The sequence below is a fragment of the Aedes albopictus genome, chromosome 2 (genome assembly GCF_035046485.1).
Source record: "Aedes albopictus strain Foshan chromosome 2, AalbF5, whole genome shotgun sequence".
Taxonomy (NCBI): Eukaryota; Metazoa; Arthropoda; class Insecta; order Diptera; family Culicidae; genus Aedes; species Aedes albopictus.
In genome coordinates this window covers 234278817-234295994 of record NC_085137.1, presented here as the reverse complement: position 1 = coordinate 234295994, position 17178 = coordinate 234278817, and the positions used below count along the sequence as shown (strand labels likewise).

Sequence of the window (17178 nt, the reverse complement as noted above, 5' to 3'; positions counted from 1 at the left end):
AATAAATTCATTATTTTTTGTTTCAACCATCTATAGATTCACACTAAGATTCTGATTTTCCAGCTCAGTAAAATTTTCGCTGAGTTCTGTAATATTTTCATCTTTTTACTGAGTTTTCAACAGCAGATTTAACTCGGTACACTCGGTAATCAATATTTACCGTTCATCAGTAACGATATTTACCGTTCATCTGTAATTTTTGACAGTTCATTTGCAGAACTCGTTAACTTATTTACAGAGTATTCAGCAAAAGGGATAACCGAGCGTACCGAGTTAAATCTGCTGTTGAGAACTCAGTAAAAAGATGGGGAAAATACCGAGCTGATCTTAGTGTGTAGCGAGGTAATTCGTTCTTTCACTCTTTCTCCCTACGGGGTTTCTTATGGGCGTGTGAGTGAAAAAAAAACAAAAAATCTTCCCTCCTTCGCCTTCACTTTCCTACAAAGACAAAATCATGTTTGTTTACAGTCGTAGGTAAATACGAAATGGAATACAGTGAATCCATTTTCGTTGCAAAAATGTTTGATTCGAACGAAAAAACTGCTTTCAAATGTTTGATGATGTCGATGATTTCAATGACGAATGGTTCAACGTTAAGTTTGTTTTTGCAGAGGCGAATGACCTAAGTTGAAACCTCTTTAATAAATAATAGTCCTGTTCAACGACGTAAGTTGAACTTGCTCGAAGTTGCTGCATCCTACTCTTACCCATTTGTCAACAAACGGAAAAGCGTGATGGAGCAAGTTCGAGCAAGTTCAACCTACGTCGTTGAACAGGACTAATAATAATAAAAATCTGGAGCTCGATTTGAATAGGTCGTATGTGCTTTTGTCGATATAAAATTCGATCAGTTTATTTTAGTTATTGTAGCAATATGGAAGATATTTTTGAAACTTATAATGATGGAACGGAAAGCTTACTTTGTGAGGATTCTGCTGTATGTATCCACTTTGTTCAATTTCAACGGTTTTCGGTACAATAAGCGATTCCAACTGATCGAATTTTTAATCGACAAAAGCACATACGACTTATTCAAATCGAGCTCCAGAAATGTTTCTTTACACGCTAAGATCAGTTTACCTATTTTTCTAAAATATGGGTAAATTTTATTCAAATTTGCGTTAACTTTACGCAAATATGGGTAAATAAAACTCATATTTTGGAAAAGTGCACAACCTCATTTATAGGTAATATTAACCCATATTTGAGTTACAATTACTCATATGTGTGTCCACATTACCCATATTTGAGTTTTGTTAACCTATATTTGAGTATCATTTACGCATACAGTCCGGATTCGCTGGTTGGGTCACGACTGCGCCCCGATTAGCGAATCGTGTTCGTTCGTTGGGGCAACTGACAACTGATCAAAATGCTCTAGACACACGCAAGTGACGAGAAATACGTCACGGAACACTCACATACTTGCGAAAACGTTCTGTATACAGGAGCTGTGATGCGACGGCGGTCAGACGTCAAACTCGTTTTGACATCTATTTTGACATTGACAGTGCTTTTTAGTTGGGTTTTGCCCCAACCAGTGAACATTCAACCATCGAGACAGCCCATCTAACGAGCTCTCAACGAACGAATCGTCACTGTATTTGCGGTTGTGCACTTTTTGGAAAAAAGGTAAACTGATCTAAGCGTGTATGCAAAGCAAATAGGCCCTTTTCAAATGTTCGTCTAACTTTTGAAAAACGATAAAAACGATAAGAGTATCGCGCAGCTCTGTCGCTGATCTGTCACTTCGGGAACTGGAAAACAAAAGATCCTTCGAAACAAAACAATCCAGTGCAGTTTCACCACGTAGAAGCGCCAGTGAAAGGAATTTGGACTGCAAATTTTCCGTTCTAAAACGCGTGATTATCGTAAAACTTTCTGAAATTCCAAACCATGAACAGCTGTTTTCAATTGTTGGCGTGAATAGTTAAGTGTGCGAACGAAAGAATCGTGTTTAAAATGTGTTGTGTTTGTGGAGAACCGTCACCCGACCTGAAAAATGGTCTCACAAAGCAATCCCGCTCGGCAGCAAGGAGGAGCGCATCCAAGAAATGGCGCTACCAGATGAATAGCTTTCACTATTTCGTCATCTTTGCCAGTGGGTCGCTGTTTTCCGGGTTGATGTTTGGGCTGTTGACGTACGCTCCGCGATATGTGCTACTGCCAGCGAGAACGGCACCGCATCATTTGCCGGATGGAAAGTTTCTTCAGATTGCGGATGAAGCCCGAGTGCTAGAACCGTACTTTCCCGCCGTCCGGATGGGAGTTAACAATGGCAGTGGGAAGGTGAGAAGTGAGCCGCCCGATACCAATGAGCAAGAGGCGCTGAGTTCTTTGAAGGTGGCCATTGAGATGAAAACGGTGGGTAAGGATGACAAGGCGGCCAGATTGTTTCAGCACGCACTGGCTCTGTCGCCGAAACATCCGGAAATTTTGACCAAGTATGGTGAATTCCTGGAGCACAACCAGCAGGATGTCGTCAAGGCGGATCATTACTACTACCAGGCGCTGACGGTGAATCCGTCGCATTCGGAAGCGCTGGCCAATCGGCAACGGACGGCGCAAATCGTGGAACATCTGGATCAGAAACGGTTCGAACGGTTGGACCAGAAACGGGATGCTTTGTCGTCGGTGTCGGACACGAATATGGCATTGAAGAGGGCGGAGAAGGAGGCTTACATTCAGCACATTTACCACTCGGTGGGCATCGAGGGCAATACGATGAGCTTGGCGCAAACTCGGTCGATTCTGGAAACGAGAATGGCCGTCGATGGGAAGAGTATCGACGAGCACAACGAAATTCTGGGGTTGGATGCGGCTATGAAGTACATCAATGCGACGTTGGTTAACAAGTAAGTGTTTCAACTTTAATGATTGCCAAAAGAATTTAAAACGACAATGTACGATGTATTTTTAGAAATGATTTCATAACTCTAAAGGACATCCTGGAAATCCACCGACGTGTGCTAGGTCACGTAGATCCGATCGAAGGTGGCGAGTTTCGTCGAACGCAAGTCTACGTCGGTGGTCATGTGCCGCCCGGTCCTGGAGATTTATCCATCCTGATGAATCGTTTCGAGAATTGGCTCAATTCGAAGCAGGCGTTCCTGTTTCATCCGGTCAAATACGCAGCAATGGCCCACTACAAACTGGTCCACATCCATCCTTTCAGCGACGGCAACGGAAGAACATCGCGGCTTCTGATGAACACCCTGCTAATGCGAGCCGGATATCCGCCGGTTATCATTCAGAAGCAGCACCGCCATAAATACTACGACTACCTGCAGGTGGCCAACGAGGGCGACATTCGACCATTTGTGCGGTTTATAGCGGACTGTACCGAGCGGACGTTGGATCTGTATCTGTGGGCAACGAGTGAACTTTCGCATCCGGTTCCGCTGCTGGCGCAGGAAAACATGCACGACGGAGTTCCGCTGATCAATGGTTTTGAGAAAGAAGAGCCCACGATCGAAGGGAGCGGGGCAGGCGATGCCATTCGGATAGGAACCATTTGGTAAGTAATGTATATGAGACACTACATATAGATTTACTATTTTTACTGCTTCACCATCACTTTTTCAAATTTTTTAATTAATGATTATTTTTTACTGATTAAAAAAATTGGGATTTTTATATAATCCTGTGGAAAATTTATATTGTCTAGGAAGGAATGTCCATTGAAAGTCCTTCTATCTCAATTTTTGAAAAATAGAAATTTGTTTCTCGGATCTACTTGGGTTTTCGTGGCCTGCAATGGTAGGTACCTACTCTGATTTTAGTTATGCGGTACTAACAGCCCACATGGCAGTATCATGTAACAGAGGTTCAAAATTTCAAGTTTAGGCCAGTTTGTTCAGGGTGTCTACTACCTGGAAAACTCTGGAAAACCGGGAGTCCTCTGGGAATGTTGACACCTATAACAATCAGAACATTGATTCATATGAATAAAATTAGAGAACTTTAGGTACTACTTGTGCTAACAGAATTTTTCTTGAGGATCCTACAAAATATCTTTTCAGAGATTTCCCTGGTATTGCTCACAGAGTCCCTCGTGGGATTTTTCCCGGAACTCCTTCTGAGTTATCTCCGTGGGATTTCTATTAGGAATTATTTACAGATCTTTACAAGAGTTTCTCTAAGGATATATCGAAGATTTTCCGCGATTCCTTACGATGTTTCTATTGAGATTTCCCCAAGAGATTATTTCACGATTTCTTTCAGAGTTGCTACAGGATTTTTCAAGGAATTTTTCACGAATTTTCTGTACGAGTTCTTCCCATGGTTTCTACCCATGGTACTTCTGTAATTTCTTCAAGAAATTTTCTTGAGCTTTCTTCTAGTAATTTTCCCTGGATTTCTAGAGGGGGTTAAGCTGGGATACTTCTTGAAGTTCTTGCGGAATTTCTTTTGAAGTTTTATCAGAGACTTCTCTCGGAATTTCTCCCTAAAATTCTCTCAGAAAATTCCTTCCGGTGTTGTTCCTGGGATGTCTCCCATTTTGTCTGTATTAACCCTAGACTTTCTCCTAAGATTTTATCCGGTGTACTTTCTGGGATTCTTGCAGATGCTATTGCTGATATTTCTTATGGAGTTTTTTTTTCGTGATTTCTTTTAGAGCTTTCTACATTCTTTTCCTGGTAGTTGTTTATCGGATTTCCTGCAGTTATCTACCTAAGATTATCTTTTACAGATTTTACTAGAGCTCTTCTCGAAATCCCTACCAGTAATTGTCCCGAGATTCTGGATGTTCCTCTAGGATTGAACTGGTAGTTGCTTCCGGAGTTCTTCCAGGGATTTTTCTATTAGTTTTTCTTCAGAATGTTTTCTGGAATAACCTTCGAAAATAATTCCGGAAAAATATTGGGAGGAATCAAGTTTAAATCTAGCGAGAAGCTCCACAAAATAGACTTAGTGAGGAACTTCGGAAAAAATTATTGAAAAAAAAAAGTGTGACATCTCGGCAAACAAAGTTCTGGAAGTCCTGGAAGACTGGAATTTTGGGAAATTAAAGGAGGTATACACACTAAGATCAGCTCGGTATTTTCCCGATCTTTTTACTGAGTTCTCAACAGCAGATTTAACTCGGTACGCTCGGTTGTTTATTTCGCGGATATTCTGTAAATGAGTATACCGAGCTCAGCTAATAAACTGTCAAAAGTTACTGATGCACGGTAAATATTGTTACTGGTGAACGGTAAATACGATTACCGAGTGTACCGAGATAAATCTGCTGTTGAAAACTCAGTAAAAAGATGGAAAAAATACTGAACTCAGTGAAAAAATTACTGAGCTGGCACATCTGAATCTTAGTGTGTAGGAGAAAACTATAAGGAATATCATGAGAGAAACGACGGTCAAAATCTCGCGAGGAAATCGAATTGGAATGTTGGGGAACTATTTGAAAGAAATCCCTGGAAGAAATTTTACAAACATCTGGTAAAAATCCCGAGAGAAACTGTTGGAAAGCTATCCCGGAAAACGACTAAGAGAGGTTTCTGAAATAACTATGAATAGGTACATTTTGAAACGATTTATAGGGGTTATTGCAATGAGAAATTCTCCAAACATATCGGGAAAACCTCTGGAAAAAATCCCTGAGGGTACTCTAGCGAAGACCCTGTGAAAATCCCTGCAGAATTTCTGGGAGGACTCTTGTAGAAATCCCAAGAACAACTCTCAGAAATACAAAAAGAACACCGAAAAAATCTTTGAAGGAACTATTGAAAACAAAGGATTGAGCGCCGTTTGTTTTGTTTTTTATCACACTGAGAATAAAATGCAGAATTCTGTAAAATTTCATCAACAGTAGACTTTTCGGTGATAACTGTTCGGTGATTTTTTGTTTCACCGAACGACCTGTAAAAATTGAAAATGCTCATCTGTCAAAATCATCGAACGTTTCGAATTTGTGGCAAGTGCTGGAGGTGGCAAGAGGGGGCAAGTGCAACCGTCGAAAGATGAGACTCCTCGGGGGTTAATAGCATAGCATATCATGCACCATATTGCGAGTAATTGAATTGTATTGCCATCAAATGCAGTATACTAACATCATGCAGCTTCTCCAAGTTCCGTGCACCATCTGAACATCACATATATCATCAAAGCATTTAATTCAGATTTGAATTTTACAGGCTTCATTTTGGTTATCGTACAGTGACCGGCACAAAAAAAGATCCACCATGGAGTGGTTACAGTTTCTAATGAAAACTACATCCGTAAATGATAAAACATACCTTTCAATGAATGCACTTCATCCATTTTACATTGTTTTAGTAATCTGAGTTGAAAAATATTTGGTTTTTGTGTTATAAAGTGATTTCTGATAAGATTGGGGAAATTGGGTATGACAGAAAAAAAGATCCACTTAGCAATTAATTCTGAAATTTCAAAATTTCGTCAAATTTTCACATGTTTTGCTTCTTGGTGTATGCTATTGTGATGTTTTAGACATATGCAATTTATTTTGACATCAGTTTTATCAAATTTAGGGTGATATGGGGCGAATTTATTTTACATGGTCACTATAATAGGTAAAAAATTCTCTAAGCTACAGAAACTATTTGTAAGTAAGAATGAATGCTATTAATCTACTATATAACAATAATTCAGCTTGCTAACATACAGGGATGTACTTTTCTGGACAATTTTCGACTAAGGCAAAGAAATGCACATGTTGTGAAGATTATAAAGGATCACCTCCATCTGTTTGTGCTAAAGCTTGCTGTAGGTATATTCTATCATATGCACATTGATATTTACAAATTTTCAATGTATTACAAGTGGTACACATGGTGCTCATTTATAATGTTAACTTTTAACATCAAATTTCACTGTCACTCCAATACACACATTATCAGAATCAAAAGTTAACAAAAAAATAAAGCATCAGATCATCGAGCCGTCTTCTGCAATATTTTTCGTTGGAATGCAAGGAATACATGTGCCGAAGACACCAACATGATTTGACGTTAGTATCTTACTCATTTCGTGTATGCGCATAATTCAACACCAATGTGATTTTATTTTAAAAGTTAACACTACAAGTGAGCACCATGGGTACCACTTGTAATACATTGAAAATTTGTAATTTTCAATGTGTATATCATAGAATTAACCTCCAGCAAGCTTTAGCTCAAGCAGATGGAGGTGATCATTGCGATACACAAACGTAAAAGTGTTTTGAGTTATCAAATAATCCTTTATAATCTTTTTGTCCAAAAAGTACATCCCTATATGTCTGCAAGCTGAATTATTGTTGTATTGTAGATTAATAGCATTCATTCTGGCTTACAAATAGTTTCTGTAGTTTAGAGAGAATTTTTTACGCATTATACTGACCATGAAAAATAAATTCGCCCCATTTCACTCTAAAATTGATAAAACTCATGTCAAAATAAATTTCATATGTCTAAAACATCACAATAGCAAACACCAAAAAGCAAGACATGTGAAAATTTGACGAAATTTTGAAATTTCAGAATTAATTGCTAAGTGGATCTTTTTTTCTGCCATACCCAATTTTTAAGCATTTTTCCCAATCTTATCAGAAATCACTTTATTCCTCAAAAAAACAAATATTTTTCAACATAGATTATTAAAACAATGTAAAATAGATGAAGTGCATTCATTGAAAGGTATATTTTATCATTTTTGCATGTAGTTTTCATTAGAAACTGTAACCACTCTGTGGTGGATCTTTTTTTGTGCCGGTCACTGTACACCAAATTGTATTCCATGTACATGATCCATGCTGGCTTCCGTACCACATTAAATTCTATGCACCAATTTTGCAATTCTTGCACCTTGGGTCTAACCGCTGACACATGCAATTTTTCAGTATTCCATGCACAACAATGATGTTCTCAGAATCATCTAGGCTGATCTCACGCACCTTTGCACCATGCAACTTTTAACTAATTAGGGATGTCAGCACCACATTTGAATAACATGCACCATTTTGGCATTTCGTATTCCAAAACTGTATTCCATGTACGTGAACCATGGTGACTTCGGCACCACATTAAATTCTAAGCGACATTTTTGCAATTCGTGCACCTCACCATACAAAATATCGAGTATCACTGAATAACGGTGACGACTAATACAGCACACTAACATCATGCACCTTCTTCAAAGCTTTCAATGCACCATCATTATGTCCACAAAATCATTTAGGTATCCACTCATTATACTGATCTCATGCAATGTCTTTTAATCAATTAGGTATCTAATACATCATACTGATAAGCATCATCATGAAATTTCATGCATCATCAAAGCTTTTCAAGCACCATTTCAGCGTTTATCATATCATCTAGCTAGGCATCTAATGCACCATTATGATGTGGTTCACATTTGAATACCATGCACCATTTTGGCATTTCGCATACAAAATAGCATTCCATGTACCTAAACCATGTTGATTTCTGTGCCACATTGAACTTCCTACATCATTTTTGCAATTCTTGAACCTACATATGGAATATGTTTTGAAATTCTTGCACCTTGGATCTAACCACACAATGTTGAGAATCATTGACACATGTTGGCAATTAATGCACCACTGACACATACATTTTCTTAGTATCCCACGCACAACCCCAATGTTTTCAGAATCTTCTAGGCTCACGCACCACCTTTTAAGTAATGTCAGCACCATATTTGAATAACATGCACCATTTTGGTTTTTCGTATTCCAAAACTTTATTCCATGTACGTGAGCCATGGTGACTTCGACACCACATTGAGTTCTATGCACCATATTTGCAATTCGTGCATCTAGCCATATAAAATGTCGAGTATCGCTGAATAATGGTGACAACTAATACAGCACACTAACATCATGCACCTTCCTTAAAGCGTCCACGGAATCATCTAGGCGCTGTTCATAAACTACGTAGATTTTTTTTCGGCCATCCCAGAGCCCCCCTCCCCCCTCGTAGACTTTTGTTCATACAACAATTTCGGAATTTGTATGGAGCGTAGACTTTGGCCAGACCCCCCCTAAGAGTCTACGTAGTTTATGGACAAGCCCCTAGGTATCCACTCATTATACTGATCTCATGCACTGTTTTTTGATCAACTAGGAATCTACTGCATCATACTGATATGCACTTTCATTGAATTTCATGCACCATCAAAGCTTTCCAAGCACTATTTCAGAGTTTATTATATCATCTAGGCATCTAATGCACCATTATGTTATGAGCATCACATAAAAAACTTTTATTTTGTGTTCTATGCACTATTTTTGCAATTCGTGCACCTAACCATGCAACATGTTGATAATCTTTGAATAACGGTGAATAACTAATGCAGCACACTAGCATACATGCGCCTTCTTCAAAGCTTTCCATTTACCATATTGGCATTCACTATTTCATCTAGGCATCTTATGCACCGTTATGATGTAGTTTACATTTGAATTTGATGCCCCATTTTGGCATTGCACATACAAAATAGGATTCCACGTACCTGGACCATGTTGATTTCAGTGCCACATTAAGTTTCCTGCACCATTGCACGAATTGAATCAAGCTGAAGCTAATGCACCATACCAGTGAATATAATTGTCAGACAAAAAAGGCACAAAACAAGCAACAAAGAAGGTGCGACGATTACTCTTTATCCCTACTGGTAACAGATAATGACATGATCTCGAAATTTTTTGTTACAGACAAAACGGAAGCTGAATTTGTTGCGTGCTTTTCAACTCGTGAATAATCAATTATTGCTAACCCAAAGTCGAAACTGTTTGATGATAGAGCTTCACCAGAGTTGCAGTGTTTACCGACTCGAAGTTACCGTTCGAAAATCGCAATGCAAGGCATAAACATCTCTAAACTTGTGGTGTACGATTTTAATCCCATTATTTTCAAGTTGGGACAAACTTATGTCGCATGGGTTTGTTTGTCGCAACAAATACAGGTTGCGACATTGTCACTATTGTTGCGCGATGGTTGAATTTTGATTCACTGCACCATACTAACATCATGCACCATCTTTGAATGCCATGCACCATCGCAATAATCTCAGTGTTATCTATAGGGATCTTATACACCACGGTGATAGCATTCTATATACCTATCAATTTGCAATTATTTGCCACGCATGCACAATATTAAAGTTCTCTTGATCATTGTAATGTGCCATGCTCACATCACACACCTTTTTAAAATTCTATGCACCTTTTTGATGTTCATTGTATCGTCCAGGCATCTTATACGTCATCTTATACGCCACAAATGAGTTTTATATACCATTTTTTGTAATTCGTGCATCAAAATAAATAGCATTTTGAGAATTACTCTACCACCTAGAAAAATTCCTGGAAGAATCCGTGGAGGAATTTCAGGAGGAATCCCTGAAGGACCTTCTGGATGAATCCCTGGACGCATTACTAAAGAAGTTCTTGAAACAATACTTGAAGGAAGCTCTCAAAAAACTGCAGGAAGAGTCTAGATTCCTTAAGAATTTTTAAGAGAAACTACTTAAGGAATTGCTGGAGAAATTATTGAAGGAATACCCTGGAGGAATTTCAGGAGGAATCCCTGAAGGCATTCCCAAAGGAATCCTTGAAGAAATTGCTGGAGGAATCCGTAGAGGAATTCCTCTAGATATCCGTAGAGGATTTTTTGGAAGAATTCATGGAGGAATTTCTGGAAGAATTCGTGGAGAAATTTCTGGAGGAATTCCAGCAGGGGTTTATTGGCGAACCCTTAGCAGAATTCTTGAAGTAAACTCTGGAGGAATCACTGGAAGAAACCCTTAAGAAATTCCTGAAAGAAGCCCTAGCGGAATCCCTGAAAGAATATCTGGAGGAATCTCTGGATGCATTCCTGCAGGGATCCTTGGAACCCTGCAGAATGCCTGGAGATTTCCACGTAGGAGTTCCTGAACGAACTTCTGGAAGAATGCCGGGAGGAATTTCTGTAGGAATCCCTGTGGAAATCTCTGGAGGGATATTTGGAATGATTCCTGGAGGAGTACATTGACGAATCTCTGCAAGAATTCCTGGAGAAATCTCTGGAGGATTTTCTCGAGGTATTCCTGGAGTTATTCCTGAAAGAGTTCCGGGAGAAATGTGTTAAGGATTTTCCGGGGTATTCCCTTCAGAAATCCTTGAAGGATTCCCCGTAGAAATTCCTGGAGGTATTTCAGAAGGAATTTCTGAAAGATTTTTTGTAGGAATTAATGGAGGAATTACCGAAGAAGTTCTTTGCAGTATTTTTGAAGACATATTTTAGGCTTCCTGGAGGAATTTCTAGAGAAATATCTAAAGAACTCCTTGGGGAAGCCCTGGATAAGTTCCTGGAGGAATCCCTGTTTGCATTCCGGGAGGTATTTGTGGAGAAATTCCTGGAATGTCTGAAGGAACTCCTCGAGAAATTTCGGAAGGAATTCCTGGAAGAATCTCTGGAGGATTTTTAGGGAATTTCTGAAGAAATTTAATGATGATTCCTTGGAGGAATTCCTGAATTCCTGGAAATAATTCTGGGGAAATTCCTTGAGGAATCCGTAGGGGATTCCCTGTCATTCTTTTAGGATTCTCTGAAGGAATTCTGCCAGAAATTCCCAGAGGATTTTCTGCCAGAAATTCCCAAGGGATTTTTGGGAGGAATCCTTGGAGTAATTTCTGGAGTTCTTCCTCGACAAATTTCTGATAGAATTCCTGGAGGAATTTCTGGGGGAATATTTGAAGAATTTCTGAAGAAATTCATGGATGACTTAATGAAGGAATTTCTTCAGAAATTCCTTGAGAATTTCCAGGAGGAAACCTTGAAGGAACTTCTCGAAAAATTCTTGGAGGAATTCCTGGTAGAGTTCCTTGAGTAATTCCTTTAAGATAATCTTTAGGAATCCGTGGAGCAATTCCTGTAGGAATCCCTAGAGGAAAGTTTGGAAGAATTCTTGCAGTCATTCCGAAATGATTTTTCCTTGAAGAAATTTCAGGAGGAATTCCTCCTGAATTAATCTCTGGAGGAATTCTTGAAATATGTACTGGAGGAATTATTTGAGGAACCTCTGGAGAAATATATGAGACATCCTGGAAAAATTTCTGGAGAAATTTATTTTTAAATCCCTGGAGGAATTCCTGGGGAAATTTCTGGAAAAAAAACCTGGAGAAATTCCTGGAAGAGTTTCGGGAGAAATTCCTTCAGGATTTCCTAGAGAAATCCGTGGAAGAATTCCTGGAAGAAATCCCTCGAGGCATCTTGGAGGAATGTCTGAAGGAAGTCCACGTGGAATTTCTGAAGGAATACCTGGTGAAACTTTTTGAGGAATTTCTGAAGAAATTTATGAATGAATCCCTGGAGTAATTGCTGGAAAAAATCCTGAAGATATTCCTGGAGGAATCCGTGAAGGATTTCTTGGACAAATTCCTTGCGGTATTCCTCGAGATGTTCGTGGAAGAGTTCCGGAAGACATTCCCGGGGAATTCTACACCACCAGCGCAGAGAACAGACATCCATATCTACATAGTTTCAAAACTGTGTAGTGTAAGGAATTCAAAGGTCATATCGTATTATGATCGGTGGAATTACTGGTTGGATTTCTGAATGTTTTTCCTGAGACATGACATCCAAAATCCAATTTCTGAAATTTACGTAAGTAATTCCCTGGGAAAAATCTAAAAATATCTTCAACCGATTTTTGTTTTATTTTCGAAACAATTTCGCAAAAAAAGTAGATCTGGAAATTTCTCAGCGATTTGGTAAAATTTATTGCGCATATCCTCTTAAAATTTTACTTAATATTTGAGGATTTGTAGAATATGTATAGATTTTGAAAAATATATGTTTTTTTAATTTGGGTTTATTTTTGGATAATGAACATTCGAAAAAACCTGGAAATCTCAGGGAATTTTATTTTGACGTATGAGTAGACACCCTGTTTGTTGCTCACTAACAAAAAAAAAAACATTCTCTTCCTTTCGCAGATATTTGCTTGCCTCGGTGCTTACAATTGCGATCGTGATCCTGCTGCTGCGCCAACACGCCCAACCAATCGTAACGCTAGTTGCAATCTAGATGAAAGCGAATGTTCCTTCTGCCTCGAACGAAACCAAATGCCCGGGATACCGCCCGTGGAAGCACGGCGGAGAGCGGTGAGTACCTACCTATTAATATATCGCGTAGCTAAATCAATTCCGTAGAATGATGTTAGAGAAATCAGAAAACAGTTTTTAGAACCAGTTCTCAGATTCTGAGCAAAATTTAATTCTAGTTGATGAATGCGAACGATCTAATGTTACCAAAAATCCTAAAGATCAAATGGTTAGGTTTTGTTCTCGCCCCTCCCAAGTTTTAATGCAGTAACCCTATTAATGTTTAGTGTTTTATATCTGTTTGTATAAATTGTAAATAAAGAGTTATGTTTTATTGAAAGAAATATTTATATCTAATTAGCTTAAACAGCAGCGCTTCGAGATGATATGAAGACGCGCAAACGTCAACGATTTCATATTAGCATTTAACCGTATAAGCGCACAAATGCGTGTGTATAATAACATGTTTTCTTGCATTCCACGTTGTGTTTGGAGCGTTTATAAAGAATTTAAAAAAGCGCAATAAATTTACCTTCTTATGTTTGTTAAAATCCGTTTCACCAATCTGGATCATTTTTTTATGTCCTAACATTTTATTTCACTTTCACAACATTTATTTCCTTCTTATCTCTAAAATTTATGATTTAGTTAGTTTAATTGTAAAACATTTTAAAAAGTCTACCACATTGATCCCATTTAAACAGAGGATCTCTTGGATGCCGAATTTGTTATCTTAATGTTGTATACTAGTACCCATAGAGCAGTAGTATTTATTGATTACAAACTATCTATAACTACAACTAGCAAAGGAGATAAATGACAATTTACCCATTTGTATATGTATGTGTCTGTGATTTTGATAGATATTTTTAAAATACATACACACTTTGTTGAAGCACTATTGAAAAAACAAGTCGTTCTGCATTGGAAAGAAATATCCTTTTGGGACCATTCTGCGGAGTTTGGTTTTATTTACGAAGATCGGTTGTGTATTGCTGGTTTTCAAATCTCTCTCTCTCTCTCTCTCTTCTTGGCGTAACGTCCTCATTGGGACAAAGCCTGCTTCTCAGCTTAGTGTTCTATGAGCACTTCCACAGTTATTAACTGAGAGCTTCCTCTGCCAATGACCATTTTGCATGCGTATATCGTGTGGCAGGCACGAAGATACTCTATGCCCAAGGAAGTCAAGGAAATTTCCTTTACGAAAAGATCCTGGACCGACCGGGAATCGAACCCGTCACCCTCAGCATGGTCGTGCTGAATACCCGTGCGTTTACCGCCTCGGCTATATGGGTTTTCAAATCTATGCCAGGCCAATAAACCTATCCTAATTCATACATTTATTGTTATATTGCCTTACCTTACCGGTCAGACTAAGGCCTGAGTGTCCTCTGCTGTACGTAGGTGTTGTCTCCATTCTACTCGGTCCATGGCTGTGCGTCTCCAGTTCCGCACTCTGCGTAAGGTCCGCAAATCGTCCTCCACTTGATCGATCCACCTAGCTAACTGCGCACTATGCTTTTTTGTACCGGTTGGATGACTCTCGAGATCCATTTTTTTGTTTAGAGAGACTTCACCGTTCTCGGCATTCGTCTCTTTAGCTTTATTGAGTGTTCGTTTACATTCGTTAACATAATTCAATCTTTTTCATTATATCTTATTGTACAATCCTATTTTAAAAAAAAAAACTTCAACACTATTTCCTCACTTTTCTGATCGTTTTTGAGAATGTCTTTCAAAGATTCTTTCATGTTTAGTTCGCGACGCAATTGTTCGAATAATGCACATTCAACCAAAATATGATGCACAGATTGAGGTCTATCACAATTTATGCAGGTTTCTGCGGGTTTCTTTTCAAAAAGGTGATTCTTTGTAAACCAAATATGTCCTAGTCTAAGCCTAGCCAGAATTATTTGATCTTTTCGATTCTTCTGATCTATCCACTTGCCTACACTCGTTTTAACAATCCTTGTGGTCTTTCTTGGTTCACGATCCCATTTTGTTTGATGCACTTTCCAAATTATTCCTTGGCTGTTGGCTCCATCTGATGATGTCTTGTTTGGGAACAAACAGAGTAGCCCTTTGTTGATGACGACTACTGTTTGCCACCTTGTCAGCTTCTTCATTCCCCAATATATTCGTCTTAGAATGGGATACCGTTGGGATGAGAATTAACGGAAACAGTTTGAAACGCGTGTGTCTTCAACTGAGGTTTATTGCAAAGTAAGGTGTTTGGAAAAATAACAATACCTAGTAACTAAGGCAGGGGCGTAGTCAGGGATATCTTGATTGCTTCGAATGCTAACTTGATCACACCCCCTCTCAATCTGATAATCCAATTTTCATTCTTAGCGTCTTGAATCGGTTGTAATCCAGGGCCTTTGTACAGATGGCTGCAGGTTGGTCCTGTGTTGGGATTGGTTCAATCTTCAAAGTCCCGGAAGCTACGTTATCACGCACAAAATGATGCTTGACGTCAATATGTTTTGTGCGCTTCGTCTCCAGATTCTTCGCCATGTGAATACAACTTCTGTTGTCCTCATATATAGTGACGGGTTTGGCAGGTTCATGCAGGTCTTCAAGAATTCCTAGTAGCCATAGGCATTCGGCAACTGCTGCGCTGAGTGCCACGTACTCCGCCTCGCTAGACGAAGTTGCCACTGTGGTCTGCTTCTTACTGCACCAGGTTACCGTACATCCAAAAACTTGAAATAGGTATCCGCTTATTGATTTCCTGTCCTCAGTGTCCGATGCCCAGTCTGCGTCAACGTACCCCACCAAGGAATGACTTGTAGAGTCGCGCTTGAACTGCAACATCAGATTCTTCGTGCCTTGTAAGTAACGGACTATTCGTTTCAGGGCTTGCCAATGCTCATTAGACGGTTGTTGTTGGAATCGTCCGAGATAACCGACAGGATAGCAAATGTCCGGTCGAACGCTCAGCATCACATACATAAGCGACCCAAGCAACTCTCGGTACGGTTGCTTTACTTCGTCTCCTTCTCGATTTAGCATCAGGCCTTTCTCCATCGGGGTTCGAACTGGGTTGCAGTCGGACATTCCAAAACGACTCATCAGCTTCTCAATACTGGCATCTTGAGATAACTGCAGTTTTCCTTCTTCGCGGTTGTAGAAGATCTTCATTCCCAAAAAGTGTCTCAATTCTCCACAGTCCGACATCTCGAACATCGACGCTAAACGTTTCTTCAACTCCATGATCGATTTCAGATTGCGGCCGGCCACTAAAAGCAGGGTTACCATATTGTTCACACATGAAAAGAGTACATTCAAGAATTTTGATAAAAGAGTACAAAAGAGTACAGGTATCGATTAAATACTGTTTGACACTCGTGAAATTTTTCATATTTAAATTCTGTGAACCATACTTGACACCTAAAGGTAGGTAACGAAATGAAAAACTAAAGTTGTGTCTACTTAAGACATCACTGGATAGTTCTTACAGCAGTTTCTAATTTCACATTTTTTCAGTATTCATGCCAACTATTGACCAATCGAAATACTTGTGTGTTAGTGATTTGTTTTCAAATTTCTTTCGTTACGAATTAGCGAGAACTGTCAAATTTTTGTTCTCTTGTAGATGGATTTCGTGCAATAAGACTTTTAATTTTTTTGTGAAATGGACCTAGTGTGATGATTTAAACACGTGACGCTTACGCCGAGAACCCAGGATCGAATACCAATCCCGACAAACTCGCTAAATGTGAGTTCTTTCTTCGGAAGGGCTAAAATCTCGTTAATACAGATAACAAACTTCTTTTAAGATCTCAATGGAAAATGTAACTCTTTGCTTCGTTTAAGACAGTTTAAAAAATTGAGCTTGCTTTCAAAAGCTAGCATATTACGAAATACTTTCATTATTATTTACCCTTCCGATTATTGCACGTCAAAGTGAAACCATTTTTGCAAAACAAATTAATAAACGACAGTTTTAACAACATTTTTCAGCAAGGAGCGAATCATAATCTGAATGAATTAGAGTGATTTCGATGGAAGAAAGGGAAAATTAAGATGGCCTTTCTTCTGCAGATAAGACTTCTCGTTAAAAGTGATTCTAATTTGTAGCATGCTGATTTTTTTTACTACTTGTAAGGTTATTTTGACTGATA

The 17178-nt window shown here is 38.9% G+C and overlaps 1 protein-coding gene across 1 annotated transcript; it reads left to right on the top strand.

Moving 5' to 3' along the window:
* The first annotated feature begins 1750 nt into the window (after positions 1 to 1750).
* LOC109401083 (protein adenylyltransferase Fic) lies at positions 1751 to 13964 on the top strand. The gene is made up of 3 exons (XM_019673562.3): positions 1751 to 2855; positions 2921 to 3517; positions 12944 to 13964. Coding segments are annotated over exons 1-3 (1491 nt in total). The 5' UTR covers positions 1751 to 1962; the 3' UTR covers positions 12945 to 13964.
* Positions 13965 to 17178: the final 3214 nt, after the last annotated feature.